The sequence below is a fragment of the Heptranchias perlo genome, chromosome 26 (assembly GCF_035084215.1).
Source record: "Heptranchias perlo isolate sHepPer1 chromosome 26, sHepPer1.hap1, whole genome shotgun sequence".
NCBI classification, from domain to species: Eukaryota; Metazoa; Chordata; class Chondrichthyes; order Hexanchiformes; family Hexanchidae; genus Heptranchias; species Heptranchias perlo.
In genome coordinates, this window is record NC_090350.1 from 33,402,791 (window position 1) to 33,425,966 (window position 23,176).

General features: G+C 40.1%; 1 protein-coding gene across 2 annotated transcripts in view; it reads right to left on the reverse strand.

Annotated features, from left to right (window-relative positions):
- Nucleotides 1-22,682, reverse strand: part of pacrg (PARK2 co-regulated) — a 175,834-nt gene extending 153,152 nt beyond the window's left edge. Inside the window, exon 1 of one of the 2 annotated variants that reach the window (XM_068006738.1) lies at nt 22,461-22,682. In XM_068006738.1, the coding sequence (XP_067862839.1) occupies nt 22,461-22,529 (69 nt within the window). In that variant the 5' untranslated portion in view covers nt 22,530-22,682. The remainder of the gene's footprint in view (nt 1-22,460) is intronic. The other variant, XM_068006737.1, reaches the window with a different exon arrangement.
- Nucleotides 22,683-23,176: the final 494 nt, after the last annotated feature.

A 23,176-nucleotide genomic window follows, 5' to 3' on the forward strand; every position in this document is an offset into this window, starting at 1 on the left:
AGGGAGGTCAGGAAAAAATTCTTTACCTAGTGAGTAGTTAGAATTTGGAATTCTCTACCATGAACTGTTGTTGATGCAGAATCCACAAATTATTTTAAAAGAGAATTAGATAGTTGTTTGAAAAAGAGGAATGTTAAAGGGTATCAGGAGTGAGCAGGAGGTTCAGGATCATCCAGTGGCTGATATGGAGTAAAATATCGCACAGACTGAATGGCCTGTTCCCGTGTTATAACATTGTATGATCTAGAATTATCCAGTGCCTATGATCTTGGCTCAGTGACTACCATTGTAAAAATCTATATAGTCTACTCATAGAAGTTCAAAAAACAAACATTCAATTGATCACTTAAATATCACATTTATCTCACTCATAAGGAAATCTCACTAATGGCTTCATAACTTGTTAATGTTATCTTCCTATATCACACAATAAAAATAGCATTATTGCTAATGTCATTCTTAATTAAATAGTAAACAGGAAGGTTTCAATCAATATTAAATTCATAGAATTGTTAAGCAAAAATTGATTGCCTTTCCCTCCCAATCACAAGTACCTTATGTAATTCATCACAAAATTGTGAGGTTAGATAATCCAGAACATTATTTGAACAATTAAAAAACATATCGAAGATGGAAACTAGGCAATCTTTCAGAAAGAGAGATGGGAAACTTGGTGGTCAGTCTTCTTGGGCCTGCCCTGGTGGGGAAGCAGAGTGTGGTAGGACAGGGAGTGAAGTGTCAGGATGTGGGAAACAAAAAAAAAAGTCCTAGGTGTGGGGATGTGGCAGAATGATAGAGGTTTTTGTCAGGGGCGTGAGAAACCCCTTGCTTTGAGTGCTTTTAAAATACACAAATAACTTATAATATTTTAAAATTAAACCTAAAGCAGGAACCTGGTGTCTGACTGAGAAGGACAAAAAGATGTACACTATGTGGGCCTCAGATGGGGTGAAAGCTACAGGAAGTGTGTACATATGCAAGACTTTGAGTGTGTGTGTGTGTGTGTGTGTGTGTGTGTGTGAGTGAGTGAGAGAGTTTGTTTTTTGGATGATGTCATAAACTTCAAGAGAGAAGCTTCAATAGTTTGTCATCTGAAGCCCAAAAATTGATTATTTTCATTGCAACTATGCAGGGTGCAAACAGTACTTTTTTTTTAAAAACAAGCTTATCTCCTCTGGCATTGCTCATGGGTAATATGGACACTAGAGCACTCGTGCTAACCTGGTCTGTCCCTTTAAGGCCAATGCTGAGATGAAGTGGTCTAACTAGGTCTTGAAATCAATTAAAACTAATTGTTGTTGAAAGTTTCTCTAAGATGGCAGCTACTTAATTCCTTTCCTTGTCATCCCAACAACCTCTCCAGGTTATCTCAAAGTCAGAAAAACAACCAGAAAGGAAATATCTGCGTCCTTCTCTTTTTGTATACTGTTTCTTAATAGACTGTTGTGTTATGATTGGTTGGTGTTTGACATCTGGAGCATCATGGATACTGTCAAAACTTATATATAAAAATCAATTATACATATAGCAGCATTATTTCCAAACATGAACAAAACCTGACTTCTTGTTGTGTGGAAGGTATTCATCATCCCCTCCCCATTCAGTTCATGCATGAAGGCACTCTGGATGAAAAGTTTATGGTGTAATTACTGTCACATTGTACAATTTAACCTTCAGTGGATTATGGAAAATTGTACAGCTCCTTAGGGTAGGTTGTACAAATTCACACTTCCAGTGCCAAGCTCTACTTACCAAGAGAGAATATCGGGTACTTGGGCAGGGAGGTCCACGGGACTCCTTAACTTTAATGGACGCAAAAAGTTCCATTGAGCTTCACACCCGAGTTCCCAATATACGCTCCAGGTGGGCAAAGCTCCAAGTGGGAACTCAAAAGCAGAAAATCTACCATTTTTTGCATACCGAACACATCTGCATGCACGCACTGGAAAGATTGCAAAATGGAAAAATTGTTGGTTTATTCAAGGTTTTGACAGATAATATTGAAAGGAAATTGAACAGTCATTAGCAACATTTCAAAACTATTCTGAGAGGGAGAGGCTGAACAAAGAAATCAAAGGACATTTTGTTCATTTTTTTTAAAAATGGATCTTTTTCTATTTCATCAAATTCCCTCACCCATTCACTCCCTTTACTCCTGCTCCACGGAAGCAGTAACTCATGTTGGGAGTTCCGTTGCCCATTGCTCATGTGTGACCTAGAATAGAGGACTCATTTCAACCATGAGGAGCATCACAGCCAAGCCCAATTCTGTTCTCACCAAACATATCCGCGTCCACAAGGGGTTACTAGATAGCAATCTACAGTGGGAATTCTGGCTATTTTTTTCTCCTCTCTATCCTGGGGGACACAGAGACCAATTGTTGCCCACCTATTGCCAGCCTTGGTTAAAATCAGCTAACATTGCAGAGAGCAGAGTTCAAACCTTCCTGGTGTGCATGGCTCAGTACCAGATGGGATACATTTACCCATGGAGTCATTAACAAATACTGGTCAGAGACCTCTAAAGAAAATGCAATCAAAAGTATCAACATCAAATTTGCAATCCTAACAACAGAGATTTTAGATTTAATATAGCATTATAGAAAATTCACGTTTTACTTTGGATTCTTACATTTAATTTCACTAGGATTAACTATAGGTTAATTTAAAAATAAAATATATCTACTTGAAAGAAAATGCAAAAGAAATTAGATTTAAATTGAAATGAGTTCAGGGATTTTAAATTTTGATAGTTATTTATTGCATTCAAAGCTAAGAATTAAACAAGGGCTTTATATCCTTATACTGCCTCAATTCCAAATTTGCATGCTAGTGACATGTATCGATCTTCATTAAGACAGCTAGACCATAACACTGCTTGTTGTTATCCTGTGCTACTTCCTATTGTTTTTGCTTGGGGCCTTGTAATTTGAGCTGCTTTTTCCCTATGGAGTTGTGTCTCCTGCCAGCTACCCCTCAGCACACCACCACTGGCAAAGGCCATAAGTCACAGAAAGAATCTGTGCTCTGGTGGCAGACGCTCCTTTTATAAATATCACAACAATTTTATTGCCAAATTAAAAAGCTGAGTTTTAAACTCCCTGTTGTCTGATATTTAGCTTCTACATTCATTTGTTATATACTGCTGAAGTACTAAAGAAACAGATAAAGAATGAGAACCAATGAAGGATAGAGAGAATAATCATAAGGGCATGAAACCACACAGTTATTTATTGAAAAATATTCTGATCTTCAACTACTATAGATCAATACTCACCGGACTGTTATAAGATATTGGTCTCCAAGGAGTTATATTCCTTGGTTGTTGCCATCAGAATATATAAAAACGTCCATTTAAGTTCAAATATTGTTATCCTTAGTATACGTCTATGCCAACTTTTTAAAAGAGTAAATGCAGCTTCCTCCTGTGCAGATGTTAAACAAAATTTATATACATGTATACAAAAAATCAAATTACATGCATTTTGGAACCATAGAATCTGTTGATATTTCATTTTATTCTCAACATTTTCTCTGCTGGGGCATTCTCCTTAATTATTATAAACATTGTGTGAAACATGAAAGAAGTTTTCACCTATTTTTTAAAATTATTAAATTTTTGGCACAACAAAAATACTGTACACACTTTAGTTGAGCTATAATAGTACAACAGGGCACAAAGCTGATTAGAGTGTATGGATTGCACAGAATATATGGACTTTCCCATGGCTGTATTTTTAAAAAATCAATCAAATATACAATTGCTGAAATAATTAATCAAATATTCCAAATGCATTAATCCACCATACAACTGTCTGGAAGGGCAGGGTTTTTTTTTAAATATAAAAAGGAATATTACAAATTTAAGTTTCAAGATCACAACTTTGAAGGTTGGAGCAGATGGCCTGTTTCCATGTTGTAAGTTCTATGTATTTTTCTATTCCATCAAAATGGCTCTCAGCAAACTAGGTCCTAACCACATGAGATTCTGTCAAGACAATTCATTATAAAAAGGTCTATGTATATCGTTAGCCAAATACTGCTTCTTTTTAATGAATTCTGAAAAGCACACATTGCCTGTCTACATAACAGTCACGGTGACAATAGTCACATGAAAAGGGTAAACATCCCACAAACGCTAATCATATAGGCTTATATACCTCTCAATGCTGACTATAAAATGTTGACCAAGATCCTGGCCATCATACTAGATGCAGTCATCCCTGGCTGGCCTTTAAGACCAAACAAGTTTCATATTGGGCTGCCTCTGAAGGGACAACATCAAGCATCTATTTGACACTGCGTACCATTGCAATAGCACCAACACACCTACCTTGGTACTCGAAAACAAAAGCAAAATACTGCAGATGCTGGAAATCTGAAATAAAAACAGAAAATGCTGCAAAAGCTCAGCAGGTCAGGCAGCATCTGTGGAGAGACAAACAGAGTTAATGTTTCTCTCTCTCCATAGATGCTGCCTGACCTGCTGAGTATTTCTAGCTTTTTCTGTTTTTATTACCTTGGCACTCCTCCTACCGAAAAGGTAGTTGGTGTAAACAGAATGATTTTACCATAAAGAGTTTTGATTTCTTTTTAAATGCTCTTCATCCACCTGCCATTATTTTCTTCTTATCTTTAGGTCCTTCTGCGCTGAACCAATGAAGAAATTTGACAACTAACCTGACTTCAAACTTTGGCAATTGCATTCTGTAACTACTTGCCAGGAGGAATGAAAGTCTTCTCTTGATTTTTCTCTCCATTATTTGCTGTTGTCCCAGACAAGATCTGGAACTCACAGCATGATGAATCAAGCCAGGCACAAACCTGCATGGGAACAGTGACCTATGCTGCATGGCTTTCTTAACTGATGAATGTTCATGTAGGAGTAACTACACAAGGCAACTTAACATAAGAAAATATGGAATGAGAGAAAAAAAAAACACTTGACCTATCAAGCCTATTCCTTCCGCAAAGCATACAACAGGGCCCCACACCAATTATTTAATCTCCTGAGGGAGGTGAATAACCACAGATAAAATATCTGTGGTTAATCACCTCCCTCAGGAGACAAAAAAGCTCTGAAATGTCTTTGTGACCCAAGGTAATCTTGCAAAATCTCAGAATATCAATCTAACACTACAGCCTATATTATTCATCTCTGACTAGTTACATTGTACTTTTCCATGATCCCAGCACCAGAGGAAACATTGTTTTATATACAACAGCTGATAAATCTATTTATATATTTATCCTCAAAACCCTCAGTTCCATTCTTATTCATCTCTTTTTGACATGTCATTAATTGCTATGCTGGGAGACCATTCTTCATATCCACTACATTGTGGGGGGAAAAAGAAACAATTTTTAAAAAAAATCTTGCTTCAGAGTTGTTAAATTTTGTATTCGTTCCTCTAGATCTGCAATTACATTCAAAGCTAAATAACTCGCTTCCCTCAAAATTGTCATTGCAGCTTATCATTTTCAAAATGTGGATCATGTCCCCTCTCAATTTTCTTTTTTCCCCAATGAAAACAGGTTCAATCTGTGAGTCTTGCTTCATAATGTAGAACCCTAGCTGCTCATCACTCTGAACCCTCTCCCATGCATCCCCATTATTTTTGAAGGGAGAGTGTTCAAATATTTCAAAAAGCCTCAATTGGAACTTTATCACAATGCCTTCTGAAAATTCAAGTACATTCTACATTGCAATTGCTCTTGTCCACTAATTTAGTTACCCCCTCAAAGCATTCCAGTACATTTGTGAAGGATGACCCATTTCTTCTAAAGCCATGCTGACTACACTTGATGCCCTCTACCCCCTTTGACAAGCATTAATAGGATCCCGTATAATGATCTCAAGTACTTTTTCCACGACCAATGTCGGAATAGGTGGTCTCCAATTCCCTGATCCGTCTCATCACTTTTTGAATAAAGGAATTAATACTCGCTGTCTTTAATTCCCCAGATACATGTACCTAAGCATCTCCCATTTCATTGAGGATTCTATGGTGCATCTCACCTGGCCAAGTACCCTTACGGATGTTGCATTCTTTTGAGTTTGTTGCTAACGTGTGCTTCACAAAACCTTTATGTTATTAATTGCTTAGTCGATTTGACTGGATCTGATATTTGACCTTATTCTGAAGTTGTGAAAACTGATGTGAAGTAATGCAAAACATCTGCCATTTCTCCATTTTCCTCATAATACTTCTAAACATACCCCCATGTGAACCTAATAATAAGTCCTTTCAGGGGTTGAACATTCCTCAAGTCTGAATTGTCAGGCCTACTTCTCGGGATTTATCCCTAAAAAAAGTCAATGTAAAATCTGGAGGACTTATGCAAATTAATGCAAGTAGAGTTGCTGCAATATTTTCTGCCAAAATGGAGGTTATCATTAATATCTGTATAGCTTACTGAGGGCCTCTAGTTGGAAAACCAGGTACAGCAACAATATTTAAAGAACACTCCCAATTCCAGTTTGACTTTTAGGTTTTGCCACAGAACTTGCATAATTTCATACTCTCGTTTTCTTGGGTTCAGCACTTTTTCCCCCCCCCCCAACAATAACTTGCATTTATACAGCACATTTAATGTAGCAAAACGTCCCAAGGTGTTTCACAGGAGCGTAATCGGACCAAAATATTGACACCAAGCCAAAGAAAGAGATATTAAGACAGGTGACCAAAAGCTTGGCTAAAGAGTTAGGTTTTAAGGAGCGTCTTAAAGGAGGAGAGGTGGAGAGGTTTGGAGAGGGAAGGAATTGCAGAGCTTAGGGCTTAGGCACGACTAAAACATCTGCAATTTCCTCACATAGTTCTTTGAAGTGGAAACCATCAGATTCTGGGGATTTGTCGAGCTCAAGACCCATTATTTTTTTACATTACGATTTTTAAAAAACTTATATTAAATACACTAATTTCCTCCTCTTGACTTATTTTTAGGTTCCCTAGTACCACTAGTGCTTTGTCCTCTTCTTCCAGTGTGAAGATGGATTCATGGTATTCATTTAACAAGTTTGTCATTTCCTCGTTATCTGTTATGGTGTCACCTGCACCTATATTTAGTGGGTCTATTCTCCTTTAACACTCTTTCTCTTCATATAATTATAAAAACTTCTGCTGTGTTAGCGATGATATCTCTTGCAAACTTTTTCATATTCCCTTTTAACCTCTTATTACTTTCTTTGTAATCCTTTTTATAGCTGTCCCAGTCCACTGGATTTCAACTTTTCCTTGCATTTGTGTAAGCCTTTTCTTTTTCCTTGATGCTGTCATTTGTTGACCATGGTTGCTTAATTACACAAGTGGAGCCTTTGCCTGGTTTTGCATCGAACTAAATACTTCTTTGGATAGTTCCAACTGTTTGTCTGTAGGTTTACTCGTTAACAGTCAGCCCAGTTTACTGTGGTAAATTCACTTCTCATCCCCTCAAAATTTGCCTTACTTAAATTTAAAACCTTGGATTGTGATTCTACCTTCTCCCTCTCACACCTAATATCAAACTCAATCATATTATGGTCACTATTTGCAAGATGTTCCCTTCTTGTCATACTATTAACTAATTCTGGCTTGTTTTACCTCTGTGAAGCTGCTGTAACCCTGACTCCAAGTAGTGTTGGCTTTAAAATCAAATTTCAAAATAAAAAACTAAATAATTAAACAAATACATTCCAGGACTATGTCCAGGGTCCAACTAACCTAAGGGGACTGAGGTTTAACTATCAGAAAAGAGTGAACAGACTGGGGCTCTTTTCTCTAAACAAGAGAAGGCTGAGGGGTGACATAGAGGTGTTAAAATTATGAAGGGATTCGATAGGTGTAAGCATTGGCACAGGCCCCAGCGATTTAGACAGACATTTTGTGGACTTTTGTGTTTTAAGATTTTTCTGCTGAAAAAAACAGTAGCCCGTTTGAAAAGTGGGTGTGGCCCAGCTGTGTGTAATGGACAAGGGATTCCGACCAGACCCCTAAGCCAATTAAGGGAAATTTCTGAGCGGACAGTGTTTCTCTGGGAACACAATGAGCCAGGAAGGGCAATGCAAATGGTAATTGGCAGGAGACGGAGACACCATTGTCAATCAATGTTAAACCACTTAACCCAGGACCAGGTGCGAAGTGAAACCCACTATCAGCCGTTAGCACCATTGCCTAGATGAGGTAACCCCGAAGGGCGGGAAACCAAACAAAGGAGGGCCATCAAAATCCCAGACTGGTTGGAAGCAAAAGGACATCACTGTGAGATTACTGACTACACAAAAACAGCAGGCGGTGAAAACAGCACCGCAGGAAAAGGAACGTTTCATTTTTTTGGCGCGAAGAAGTTTGCAACTTTGGGAGGTATAAGAGGAGGCAGTTTTGGGACTTTTCTCTCTCTTGCTTCCTCGCCTGCTCTCGTCTTCGCTTGTCCTCACCTTCACAACAAGAACGAAGCACTCCGCAGAGAGGAGAAACCACCACGAGAAGCAGAGCCTCACTCTTCAACTGTATGGACGAACCTCAAACTGAGACTTGAATACCGCATCGGCAGTACGGAACCAGGAGACACGTTTTCTACAAGGGGAAGCAGCGAGAAAGTCAAGGGACAATCGGGGTGAGCATTGTCCAAGTGCACATCCTTAAGACCACCGGTATTGTGTGAAGGGGTGTTGCGTGTTCCCAACCAAGCCATACGGGTTTAGTGGGAAGGTTCTGCGGGTGGGGTATAGCGTATACTCTGCTCTGGGTAGTGACATAGTGTACTGTATTGTCTTACGCCACTGTTTTTTTTTTGATATGTTGAAGACGGCAGTGTGTGTTATCCTTAATAAACACTGTACAATTGAGTCCGAGAAACTTGTCCGTGAATCAATTCTGTTCACCCTAATTCCCGTCGTCTAGAACTGTGTAAGGCTGGGGTGGGGGGGGGTGATTTGAACCACCAAGGCAAAATCTACAGTTTGCTAAAGGGCATAAGGGTAGACATAGAGAAGATGTTTTCACTTATTGGGGGGGGGGGGTCCAAAAATATAAGATAGTCACGAATAAATCTAATAAGGAATTCAAAAGAAACCCCTTCATCCATAGTGTGGTGAGAATGTGGAACTCACTATCACATGGAGTGGTTGAAGCAACCAGCATAGATGCATTTAAGGGGAAGCTATATAAGCACCCGAGGGAAAAGGGAACAGAAGGATATGTTGATAGGATTAGATGAAGTAATGTGGGAGGAGGCTCGTGTGCAGCATAAACACCAGCATAGTGCTGTTGAACCGAACGGCCTGCATCTGTGCTGTAAATTCTGTGCAAAAGACCATCCAAATGACATAATTATTGTATTTGAAGACCTCTCTGCCAATTTGGCACATAACAAGCTAAGCAAACACAACTGAAACATACTTCATTGGTAAAGCAAAATATTAGCTTGAGATATAGCCAAAGCCATTTTGCCAGCCTTTATTTCCCTTGATATTTCAAATTAAGCAAATAAGATAAAAGAAGCAAGTGATTTGAAGGGATTGTCTGTTTGGATCATAATAACAAATAACTAATCTTCTTTTGTGCTTGGTTTTAACAAATACTAAAATATTTTTTCATGCAAGAATTTTTAAAAAGAGGAAGGTAATCATATGGGAAGATGCATTTACCTCCTTAAATGTCCCATGGTTTTAATTCCGGTTTTTACTGGGGCCAGATTTCCAGAATTCATTAAAATTTCTGCACTTCAAAATGTTTTTTCTATTTTTTGGTATTAACAAAATTGAAATTAATTCTCAAATCAACGACTTAAAAATATCTACTGAGCTAACTGACCTCACCACCACTTTCTCAAGAGCAATTAGGGATGGGCAATAAATGCTGGCCTTGCCAGCGACGCCCACATCCCATGAACGAATAAAAAGAACAGCATGGTATTGACTGTTCATGCCAGGACATACTTACCTTGGACTTAAGACTAATAGAGCTTCAGCATCAGTTATACTCCTTGTAGTTCCAACTTACTGATACAACAAGTAGCTCCAGCTCCATTTGCCATTCAAGTTAATCTCTACATCAAAGAGAGAGGCAGTGATCATGAGGGTCATCACTAAGGCAAATTATTTAACCTGCATTGCTTGTCTTTTCAAACTGCATCAACATACAAGGTCAAATTCATACAGCTGAGTACTACATCCTGAATACTAACCTAAGCTGACGACCTTATGCCCTTTAGCAAACTGTAGATTTTGCCAGTGTTGATGAATGAGGAACCAAGTGGTCCACAAACAGTGGTACAGCCTGGTCAAACTGGACCACAGCCTTGATGTGAAGCCTGGTATTAAGCCCCGTGCCTTCCATAAGCCTGCTTTGATACAAAAGCGGTAGAATTGAGGACCGTGTTGCACAACAGTGTTCTTCTTGCATTAGGCACTAAACACTTTGCTTTGCAGAAGGAAGAGGAATTGGGGTAAGATAAGTTTTCTATTGATTTAATGACCTTTTGAAAACAGAGCAGAAGGTGGTCCTTACAGTAGGCCTTCTTGCTTCCACAAGCACGCATGTGAGTTGATCTCTTTATGACTTTCTTGCATTAACTGTTTAACTCTTGATGTTGGAACCGTCTTTTGATATTTGCACCTATACCACACAGGTGTTTCAGCTGTAGTCAAGATAAAGAGACTGAATTTAGTTGTAATCAATGCACTACTTGAAAACCAGCATTAAATTAGATTTTTAAAAAAACAACAAAATCTCACTTAACTCTGCAGAGTTGAAGAATTCGTCAATGAACAAAACAGGTAAAACAACAGCAATATTCTTAGATGTAAGATTCTTCTCATGATAGAGCAGATGAAATAACATCTGGAGAAAAGAATTGAAGATTGCTGCCCAATGCAAGACGACGAAAATCACCTGGTTCTGTCTAAAATGTCTTCTGCAGGGACAGGCTTCTAGTGATTTCACCCCCTTTGGATATTCAACCCATCAATGGCGTAGGGTACAATGAATGAAGTAGAAATATTGGATCCCGGAAAAAAATAAATAAATAAATCACAGTTTGAAAATGTTGCATTTTGGAGTTATATACTTTCAAATTAAAGATTCAATGTCCGTGAACAAAAATGCTCACCAACTATTTCCATTGCATCTGCAACTCTGGTTGCTGATGATGGATGAGACTCAGTGATTAGATCAATCCTTGTGTGTGTGTCTGCATGCCTCAGACACAGGCAGGGCGAACAGCATCAAATGCATCATTTATGATCGACAGCCCATGGATTTCAATCGAGACTCAATAATTTTTTTTTAAAGTATTATTGATTTTTCAGTACTAAACTCTACATCATTTATAGTGTGCATGTCAGTCTGAAATAGCTTCAAATTTAGATTACATCTAAATGAAGCTGTGCCTCCCACCCAGAGAAAAAGACTGATGTGATCTTCAGTCAAAAGAATATAGATACGAAATGGAAGAACAACGCCATCATTGAACTTCACCAATAGAAATCTATCGGATCAATAAGCTAAAAATAGGGGAAAAGTTAGCATATACATTTTATTTGAATTAGTTTTGTTAAAAGTATTAGACAAAGGAGTTTTGGAGGGTGCCTGGCAGGTACATTACTCAAACTCTAACCCAGCATGAATATTTTACTACTATAATCTATTATTCTGCTCCTACTGGGAAAGAGGACACTAAGGCCAAAGAGAGGGGATAGATCAGAGACAGGGCAGGAATGGAAACTGTCCAAACTGAAGAATCTCTATAATTAAAAGAATTAGCTCAGCTCATAAATGTCCTACTATCTTAGGTGAGGCTGATGGAAAGAGCTACTTAGTGATGCACTGTCTACAGTATAGAATATGACCGGCAATGTAAAACACAGAGCGCTCAAGGGCTACACTTTTACGGTATCAGTCTTTCTCCTTGAGAAACTTTTTTTTTTGGTCAGCTGGGTGTCCCCCATGCACAGAGACCAATCATTACATTATAGACTCTCTAAATTAAGCTTGTGAGAAATCCATACAGGTAAATTTTCTGTTTGTCCGATATAGAGTGCACATTTTTTTCCTTCTAGGAACATTCCAGAGAGCTTAGTCACAGGTTGGTGACAACCATGACCAAGAGAACCTCAAATGTCTGCAAGGGTACTGCTCGAGTTTAACCAGCCAAAACTGCATAGTTTAGCAGGAAAAAGCACTGTTAAGCTTTCTTCTGCTTCTTCAACTAGAACTACACTACCCATCAGGACATTGGTTTGCAGGGTTATCTAGAGCTAAATGGAAAGAATCCTAGCACTCCCCGCCAATCACAGGTCCAATCCTTCAAGTCCTATGAGCCAGACTGGCTGGTCGGTCTGGAGCACTGTGGACCTGAGGCTGCTGCTAAAGGTTCACTTGGTTCCAATTTTCCATTACCAGGCATGTCATTTTGGAGCCAATTCAACACCAAAGATTCCCTACTTATCTCAATTCCCCACGAAGGAGAGTCTTGCGTTGGTCATTAGACAAATGACAGGCATGGGGTTGAACACGAACTAAGTGAACAGCAGTGACCAGGAACTCCTCACATGCAGCATGGTGGGCAGCACAATGGATCCTAAAGTGCATGGGTTCATTGCCACTGTCTTCCTGACCACAGCATGGACATCTCAACAACAACTACTACTATTACTACTACTCTAACTCTGTCAATAAAATGTTGTTCAGCAGGACAAGGTCTTTTCAGAACACATGGGTCAGCTATGTCCTATCAAAAAAAGAAATTATTTACCACAGTAATCTGAAAGAGGATCCTCCACAAACCTATAGTTGGATATACCTCATGTGAATGTGTTGCTTGGAATTTTTTTTAAAAATCAGAGACTCTCACAAGCCAACTCACATTCCCCATGTAACCCACACTTGGTCAACTATTAAGTTGAAAGGCTGGATCCTGACCCACCCTAATCCCAACGGAAAGTTGTCTGGAGGATCACACTTTCTAAGAGGAGAATCAACAAACAAGTGAACGTGACAAGTAAAGTCAATGTTAGAATGAAACGTTCATATCCAGCCTGAAGAACGCATCTCTGACAAAATTAATGTGAATCATCCATTTCCCATACCAGCCATCCTTACAGATCTCAAAGCACAATTGTTAATTCATGCCAAATTGGGGTATTAGAGAGTCTGTGATAAAAACTTATACTTTAATAGTGTGGGTGAGCCCATAAGAAATAACTAACTAATAGATGCTATTTAAGAAAGTATTTTACTAAGCAGAATCAATCACACATTCAGCCATGGAACGCTGATTTTTGTATATATGTGGTGAAAATATTGAAGGCAAACTAATTTCTCTACTTTGACACAAAAATTAATTTGTTGATCTTGTACAACTATAAAGAGAATACTTCAAATAACATGATGTATAATGTTTTGTACCTTGTATTTAGGATTGGAAGTTTCCAAACAGATACCAGTTGGTTGGTCAGACTTAGCTGGTAGTAATATCTAAGTTGCAAAATAAATGTCACTTACTTGCTCTACGTGCAAATATATTATAGAAAGACGATTTTGAAATTGTTTCAAAACTCTCTTCTACTCCCAGACACCAGGATTCAAACCAATGAAATAATATATTTTAATAAAACAAAATTATTCGGATATGATTAAAAGTTTACTTATAAATAGAGATGGATCGATGTGTAACTGTGGCACGTTGAGTGCATTTCATGAAGCAAGAACATCATGAACTGGAACTGATGGTGTCATTGCTTACTCCAGTCACCAAGCATGAACCTCCTTTGGGCCACAGTTTTCTACAGTTCAATAATTTTGCCAAAAGATTAGTTGGTCAAAAATCATTCTAATGTCAGCAGAAAGCATGTTTCATGCTCATCTGATGATTCCTAACCTCCTGAAAACTGAGGGGGAAAAGCCAGTTTCTGCTAGTTAAGTTGTTGCTAAGCTAATGACGAGCTTCAGAAGCTTTTGACAGCTACAGTCAAATTGCAAACCGTTTTACTTCCACTCATAGCTGCATCAGTCAACTTAACAAGTGAGCAAGTTTCAAAGTATCACTATAGCAGTGACAAGAGTGAATAATATAGAGCCAATTAACTGTGACTCCTTCCCTGAGCAGCTATTCTCATCCAAGCCCCGTGAACTTAAGTAAGAAATAAGACTTTAACCCCAATGTTTTGCAAATGGGAAAAATGGAGTTGAATTGGCCCAGTGCACTCTGGCCTGTCCCATTTTTCTGATGGAAGCGCCTCCCCAGAATTTGAACAGACTACAGATGCAGTCAAGGCTTTCCCAGGGAGTTTGGCCAACAGCACACTTGGCTGGAGATCAGAAAATCTGGCAAGGGAGCAGGTATTAAAGGATGTAGCTGGCCAATTAAAGGGGAAGTTTTAGTGGAGACAGAAAAGTGGAATAATTGACCACCATGGCCCAGCGGAGCACATGGGTAACACTTAGAGGTCTTGTTGCAGAGGACATGTAAAAGAGGGCGGCCCTATTTGGGCACGAAGGCTAACCTCCAGTAAAAGCTGCATCAAGGGAGGTCACTGACCAAGTCCATAAAGTCATCCAGGTTCCCAGCAAGTGACTGCAAATGAGGATGATGTTTGTTGATCAAGAGGAAGATAACGGTAAGTGTGCTCCTCACTGTTGGGCCACATAAGAATCGTGTGGCCCATCACAGATGGCATGAACCCTAAGCAGGGAACTCCCATACCCTCTGGGAGAGGCCATTTCATGTATTGTACACAACCGTTGCCCTTTTGCGCACACTCTTTCATTGTGCCAAAGCCAGATCGTATAGTTCTCTTGCAGATGGAGATGGCGGACCTGGGTTAGCAAACAGATGTTCAAGCTTCTCGCCTAAAGCCCTCCTCTGTTGCCCCTTTGCAAACGCAGTATCTGGCACTTGCTTGGCACAATTGTGTACTGGAGACTACCTAATATGGCACATGCCCCTGGGGTGGCTTGGAAGCATTGCATAACACAAAAGCTTGATGATGTGGCAACCTTCACTTCTGCACAAAGTGCCGTCTCCATTCCAGATGTTGTTTGTAGGCCATCCTGCAGCAGATGGTACAGCAGTGTGAAAGGCTGTCTTGTGAATTGGAGGTGGTGAAGTTAGGCAATTTCTGGCATCTCCAAGTACATGTGGAGGAGTCAACAAATGCGGGTCCTGTAGTAATGATCGGTGCAGACAGAACACCTCAAGTGTCATTATATCTGCATTTGGTGGCCCCCTCATGAACTCCCCATCCTCATCTAAAGCCAGCACTTTCGTGACCTGGCAAGGAATACCCATCCTCAGCACCTTATACATTGTTGAACCATTTAATGGCAAATAAGATGATTTACAAAGATGATACCAGAATCGAGAGGTTATACCTATCAGAAAAGATTAAATAGGCTGGGGCTCCATAAGACCATAAGAGATAGGAGCAGGAGTAGGCCATTCGGCCTCTCGAGCCTGCTCCGCCATTCAATGAGATCATGGCTGATCTGATTTTTACCTCAACTCCACTTTCCTGCCTTTTCCCCATATCCTTTGACTCCCTTGCTGATCAAAAATTTGTCTAACTCAGCCTTGAATGTATTCAATGACTCAGCCTCCACAGTTTATTGGGGTGAAGAATCCAAAGATTCACGACCCTCTGGGAGAAGAAATTCCTCCTCATTTCCGTCTTAAAAGAGCGACCCGTTAGTCTGAGACTATGCCGCCTAGTTTTGGATTCCCCCATGAGGGGTGACATCCTCTCAGCATCTACCCTATCGAGTCCCCTCAGAATCTTGTATGTTTCAATAAGGTCTCCTCTCATTCTTCTAAACTCCAATGAGTATAGACCCAACCTGTTCAATCTTTCCTCATAAGACAACCCTTCCATACCTGGAATCAACCTAGTGAACCTTCACTGAACTGCCTCCAATGCAATTATGTCCTTCCTCTAGAAAAAAGAAGACGATAAAGTGACCTGATAGAGGTCTTGAAGATTATGAAATGGTTTGATAGGGTAGATGTAGGGAAGATGTTTCCACTTGTGCAGGAGACCAAAACTCGTGGCCATAAATATAAGATAATCACTAATAAATCTAATAGGAAATTCAGGAGAAACTTCTTTACTCAGGGAGTGGTTAGAATGTGGAACTCACTATCATAAGGTGTAGTTGAGGTGACTGGCATAGATGGATTTAAGGGGAAGCTAGATAAACACATAAGGGAGAAAGGAATAGAAGGGTATGTTGACAGGGTTAGATGAAGTAGGGTAGGAGGAGGCTCGTGTGGAGCGTAAACACCGGCATGGACCAGTTGAACCGAATGGCCTGTTTCTGTGCTGTACATTTTATGTATGAAAAAATGGAAAAACGGCAGAGCTCCCAACAAAAAACCAAAACAAAAGCATGGATCAAAATAGAGCAACATTGTTGGAAACCTTTTTAGATGATCATGATAAATACCTATCAGGTCAGAGCCTTGGATCTCCAATGCGTCATTATAAAACAGGCAAGCAGCACGGTGTAGGCTGAAGTAAAAATACTCTTACCTTAATTATCTCCTGCAGTCAGGAATTCTGGTGAGAGATCTACTTCAAATAAAACAGAATGCAACTGAGACCCACTCATGCCAATAGCAAGGCACAGAAATTGCTGGATGGGAAATCAGACCCACCAAGAACCAGGCGCACACAGCCATCAGCCAGATTCCCTGCTCCTCCCCCAGCCCATGAGGAACCACACTACAGACAGAGCCTCAGAAAATTGGAGCCTATTTATCAGCTTTTGTCCTTCACAGTAAAAAATAAGATGAAAAATTGCCTTGTGGTATAAGCAGCAGCTTTGGGGCAGACATTTTTAAACAATATATTTTTTAAAAGGTCTAGCCCTAACATATTATCACTCTCCTATATCAATGAAATATGAGTGCTGCTGTGATTATATGTTTTATTTAGATTGAGAAACTATCATTCTTGTCCCCCCACTAATTATCTGTGAAAAGAAATGGAGATTCAGCACATGCAAGACAAATTATTTTATTGAATAAAAACAGAGATACTGGGAGATTGCATATGTCACAGGAGCACAAAATGTCACAAGAGGCTCGATTATAGATTAGAATGAAAATGATGGAACAGAATTTTGCGATGGATAACACACGCTTAGTATTAGAAATATATTGCCATTGAGAAAATTTGCGGCCATAATAAATACTACTTTTAACAAAAATATAATCAACTTTTATTATGCCAGTTCTGCAATGAAACTTTAAGAAATATCTTGAAAAGAAAATGGAGAAAAATAAATTGCAATTTACAATTTTAGGTTATAAGCAAAAAGTATGAATGAATAACTGTATAGTGATTCCATATTACTGTGAAATATGATTTAAGAAACAGCAAATAAAACTGTGAATATTACTTTTTTAAAAATGCTTTGTTCAACTATATTACCAACATATGTACAATAATTTATAATAAAATTTTAAAATTATGGTCAAATGCAAATCAAGCATTAAAAGGGATCGTCCAGCTCCATTCATATTTTATTTTCTCTTTCCTGAAATTCATAGAATCATAGAGCACAGAAGGAGGCCATTCAGTCCGTCGTGTCTGTGCCGGCTCTTTAAAAGAGCTGTTTAGTCCAACGCATAAGAAATAGGAGCAGGAGTAGGCTATACAGCCCCTCAAGCCTGCTCCACCATTCATTAAGATCATGGCTGATCTTCTACTTCAACTCCACCCGCCCAATCCAGATAATCCCTCGATTCCCTTAGCATCCAAAAACCTATCGATCTCAGTCTTGAATATACCCAACAACTGAGCATCCACAGCCCTCTGGGGGCGACAATTCCAAAGAGTCACAACCCTCTGAGTGAAGACATTTTTCTTCATCTCAGTCCTAAATGGCCGACCCCTTATCTTAAGACTATGCCCCCTAGTTCTACATTCTCCAGCCAGGGGGAACAGCCTCTCAGCATCTACCCTGTCCAGCCCTCTAAGAATTTTATACGTTTCAATGAGATCACCTCTGATTCTTCTAAACTCCAGAGAATATAGGCCATTCTACTCAATCTCTCCTCATAGGACATCCCAGGAATCAATCTAGTGCACGTTCGTTGCACCCCCTCGAAGGCAAGTATATCCTTCCTTAGGTAAGGAGACCAAAACTGTACACAGTACTGCAGGTGTGGTCTCCCCAGAGCCCTATATAATTGCAGCAAGACCTCCTTACTCTTATACTCCAATCCCTTTTCAATAAAGGCTAACATACTATTTGCCTTTCTAATTGCTTGTTGTACCTACTTGTTAACTTTCTATGATTCATGTACATGGACACCCAAATTCCTCTGACTACCAACATTTCTTCGTCGCTCATCTTTTAAAAAATATTCTGCTTTTCTATTCTTCCTACCAAAGTGGATAATTTCAAATTTCCCCACATTATACTCCATCTGCCACCTTCTCACCCACTTAACCTGTCTATATTCCTTTGCATCCTCTTTGCATCCTCCTTACAGCTTACTTTCCCACCTAGCTTTGTATGGTCAGCAAACTTGGATACATTACACTCGGTCCCTTCATTTAAGTCATTAATATCGATTGTAAATAGCTGAGGCCCCAGCACTGATCCTTGCGGCACCCCACTAGTTAAAGCCTGCCAAGCTGAAAATGACCCATTTATTCCTACTCTCTGTTTTCTGTCCGTTAACCAATCCTCAATCCATGCTAATAAAATACCCCCACTCCCTTGAGCCCTAATTTTGTGTAACAACCTCTTCTGTGGCACCTTATCAAATGCCTTTTGAAAATCCAAATATACTACACCCACTGGTTCCCCCTGAGCTACCCTGCTAGTTTCACCCTCAAAAGACTAATAGATGTCAAACACGATTTCCCTTTCATAAAACTGTGTTGACTCTGACTAATCATATTGTGATTTTCTAAGTGCCCTGTTACTACGTCCTTAATAACAGATTCACACCAGCTTTTTCCCCATATCCCAGCACATTTGTACTCTTCAAGTACATGTCCAATTGCCTTTTGAAAGTTCCTATGGAATCTGCTTCTATTCATGCCATTGTTCCACATTAATAGCGTTGAACCAAATGGGGCTCATTTCTCCCGCGTGTTAGACCTCGTGCCTAGTGCTTTCGGACGTAGACACAGAACAGCAAAAATTCAACTGACAGCAGCAATTGCTGCCGCAGATGGAAGTTCAATTTCTCCGTCGGTTCAAAAGTAGAGCTAAAATCTTCAGAGCTATTTTTTTTTGATGCAAGTGTCAAGCTTGCTATAGAATCACAGAATTCAGCCCAACATGCCTGTGCCGGCTCTTTGAAAGAGATATGCAATTAGTCCCACTCCCCAGCTCCTTCCCCATAGCCCTGCAAATTTTTCTCCTTCAAGTATTTATCCAATTCCCTTTTGAAAGTTATTATTGAATCTGCTTCCACCGCCCTTTCAGCCAGTGCATTCGAAATCATAACAGCACTCTGTAAAAAAAATTTCTCCCCTGCTCACCTCTGGTTCTTTTGCCAATTATTTTAAATCTGTGTCCTCTGGTTAGCGACCCTTGTACCAGTGGAAACAGTTTCTCCTTGTTTACTCTATCAAAAGCATGGTGAAATCATGCTCAAACTGTGCAGTGTGCTGGTCAGAATACACCTTGAGTACCACGTCCCATTCTGGTCACAGTGGAGACATTCAAGGGTTGGATGGAAACTGTAATGAGAAGAGACACGAGGCTTATCCCTGATATTAGAGGTCTGAGTTTTGAAAACAGGCTGGAGAACTTTTCAGCCTTGAAAGGAGCGATATATAAGATAGTAAAAGGCATGGAAAAAGGTAAATCGGGAAAATTATTTCAAATTAAATTGTGAGAATGGGACAGGTTCAAACCAGTTAAAGGCAAATTGAGGACTGATATCAAGCGGCTGTTCACACAGTGATCAATAAATGAAATGGACTCACAGATAGAGTAGAGGAGGAGAAAACCTTGGAAATATTGAAGAAACAATTGGATGGTCCAACAGGGGACTATAGGGTCTTTGTGGATGGATGAACTAAGATGAGCTGAACGTCCTTCCTCGGTTATGATCTTGTGAATCATACCTATTTGTGGCATTACTGGTCCCACTGGCACTGTCCTCTGCTGAATTCCACTGAAATACTCTAGTCATTGTTTGCCCTTACTTTGAACTGGAATAAAAATAAGAGCAGCAAATGCTGCACAGTTTGCACAGTGAGCAGCTTTGCCATTATTTGTATTTTGTGCACAAGCGCAGAAGGCAGAGCACTGAAAGGGAGCACAGAACTGTCACAGGCCCTGACATCAGTCAACCACAGGAACACAGCTACCAACTCAGGAGCAGAATGCTGGCATGCATCTAGCAGAACCCTGGCCAGTTCTAGCCAGTTAGCTTACATTGGTGGACGTCAGAGGTAGACTTTCCTCTTCATTGCACCTGGGAAGCTGGACCATTACATCAGGTCTTCGACCTCACTGCATTCCCCTGGGAATTCCTGGGGCTTCCCCAGTAGGTGCAGGCCCAGCATTCCTCTTGTAACGAGGCAACAAGGGGTGTTCCCAGCCTTTCCCCCCCCCCGCCTTATTTTCTGAGGGCTGCAACCATTGGATGCCCCAAGGTAGAGGCATCTGTATATATCTGGCACAAGAGCCTGCTCACAGACCCTCCATGAACTGAATGAACTGCAGAGGTACTTCAGGCAAGGCAGAAGATGATGCGGCCAAGTTTTAAACAGGCAGGAGGCTCCAGAGTGATGGGCCAGGAGCACTTGCTTGCAGCTGTGCTTCTGTTCCTTCCCTGATGTACTGGCACAAAGCTCAGCCAAGGGATGGGTCCACACCTGGGAATTCAATCAAGCTGTATAAATGGCACAGGGCAAAAAAATTGCAAGTGGTTGTTTCCTCTAGGCACCGCACCTGTCAGGCACCTACAGAGAAAAATTTGTTGACTGGATCCTCAGACGCAGTCAAGCTCCAGGGAGCCAAGTGTCTTGTCTACACCTACATCATATTCCAGCATTTTACTTTCCAGAGCTTTCCATTTGCCGTGTTTCCTACATTACAACAGTGACTACACTTCAAAAGTACTTCATTAGCTGTAAAGAGCTTTGGGATGTCCTGAGGTCGTGAAAGGCGCTATATAAATGCAAGTTCTTTCTTTTTATCTTGAGCAGCACGAGAGTGACAATAAGCAGCATGGACCTCCACAAACTGCCGACTGTTCTCTCTGTAGGCTGTCCTGGGTCCATCCTCTGACTTTGTGCTGTGCTATCGTCACCATGGAAGTACTCTGTGAAAATGACACTGCAGGTGACTGTGGGTATTTGGAGGCGCCTGCATGATCACTCCTGGCCTCCTGTGTCACCAGGACACTGCCTTCCACTGAGTGCAGGCTGCAGTTGTAGAAATATAATTGATGTAGAAGAGAGCGCTGGATGTTTCTGAAGGCCACTGTCATCTTTACACTACACCAGCACATACCCCTTAGACTAGGCTGTGGACCTCCACTTTAGGGGGAGGGGACAACTCCAGTGAGCATTGCTCTTTCCAAGAGTGCAAAAGTTTCACTAGGGAACTGCCACCACCAGTTCCTGTTCACACTCTGGTGTTGTGTGCAACTGTAGCATTTTGGGTTTTATCTCTATGGCAATTTTTTTTAAAGTTATGTTAGATAATATTAAATTCTGCACATAAGCAATTAGCTCCCAAAGGTTATACACCTCACCTCAATTAATAGCAATTAGACTTTGTGACCTTCAGGAAAAACAGCTTCGTCTTTGAAGCAGAACAATACATTGTGCATTGAATGGTATAACGCTCCCATCCTTATCAAATAGCTTATCATCTGCGTTTGTATAAGCAATGCCACAGGACATCCACTAACACATTGAAAAAATGTCTACAGATGTCACACTTTTTCCACAGTGCAAAACAATATTAAAATGCTGTCTGCTTCTCAGCTGCAGCCTGAAACTGACAAAACACATTTCAATTTGCAAATCCCCCCAAAAAACTCTAAATGATCTGAGGATGTTTAGTGAACACATTGCACTTCTCCAATGTATTAGCATCATACATTATGTACTGCACAGTGTAACAGTCATATCATAGAATGTAAGCTGACCGTGAGCAGGGGATGCACTAGTATTATAAAATGGTAACTGTCCTCAGTAATCCAAACTTGGACTTACTGAATGTTTGAGCTTGATTCACAGAGTTTATTACATTAAAACTACTCAACTGAATTACTACCCTGGAACTCATTGCTATTCATATTCTGCATCCTAACCTCAGTTCCAAACAGTAATCTTGTTAATTAACATTGTCCAAAGACTCTAAACAGTACATGGGGCTATTATAGTAAAGCCAGTTTCAGATTTGTGTTTTATTAAATTGGCATATATGGCGAAAGGGGCCTCGCCATTTTTTTTTGCTGTCTGTTAAAATACCAAATAGCTGCGGATGATATTAACTTACTATTGACTTGTTGATGTTGGGCGACTGCAGTGTGAGAGCAGTGACTCTCTGGTTTCTCAAGGTCTTCATCCTTTCCCGTTGGTGGAGTGAAGAAGTCGCCTTGTGGTCTGTAACTGAACCCAGAGAGAGAGAGAGAAGGTACAGACTGGAGAACGGCAATGTTTAACACTAGAGACTCACGACGTGTTTGCTTCCATGGAGCTGTTGCCAAGCGACTGATAGTAACAGCAAACGTCATTTCCGAATACTTAGTAAAAGATGTTCTTGCTTAAATGTAAAATTATGTTAAACAGCGAGTCAAAGGTTAGAATTATACCCTCCTCGTAAATATTAGTTTTGTGAGATTATTTACCAGCAGTTTCTAGGTTTATTTCTCAAAGACTTGTTTCACTTTCAACTTCCTGTTCTATTCCCTGAGTAAACAACTAAGTAATAACGGGGCTGTAAAATTAAACGTTAACTCGAGGTCAGAAAGATCGCAGGCAGGTTTCAGAAATCTGCATTTGAGTGGGAGATTGACCAATCTGCTTCCTTTCGCCCTCACCCGACAAAAATGTTACTTGGCTGAGATTGCTGTTCAACCTGTTTCCCCTGATACTGCATGTGCAGTTGGTGGTTGAATACTGCATACCTGGAAAGGGGCAAGTTGCAATTCCAATTGCTCAGGGTTCTAGTCCTAATATTAAACAAAACCAACACCCTTCCTCACATTTGCC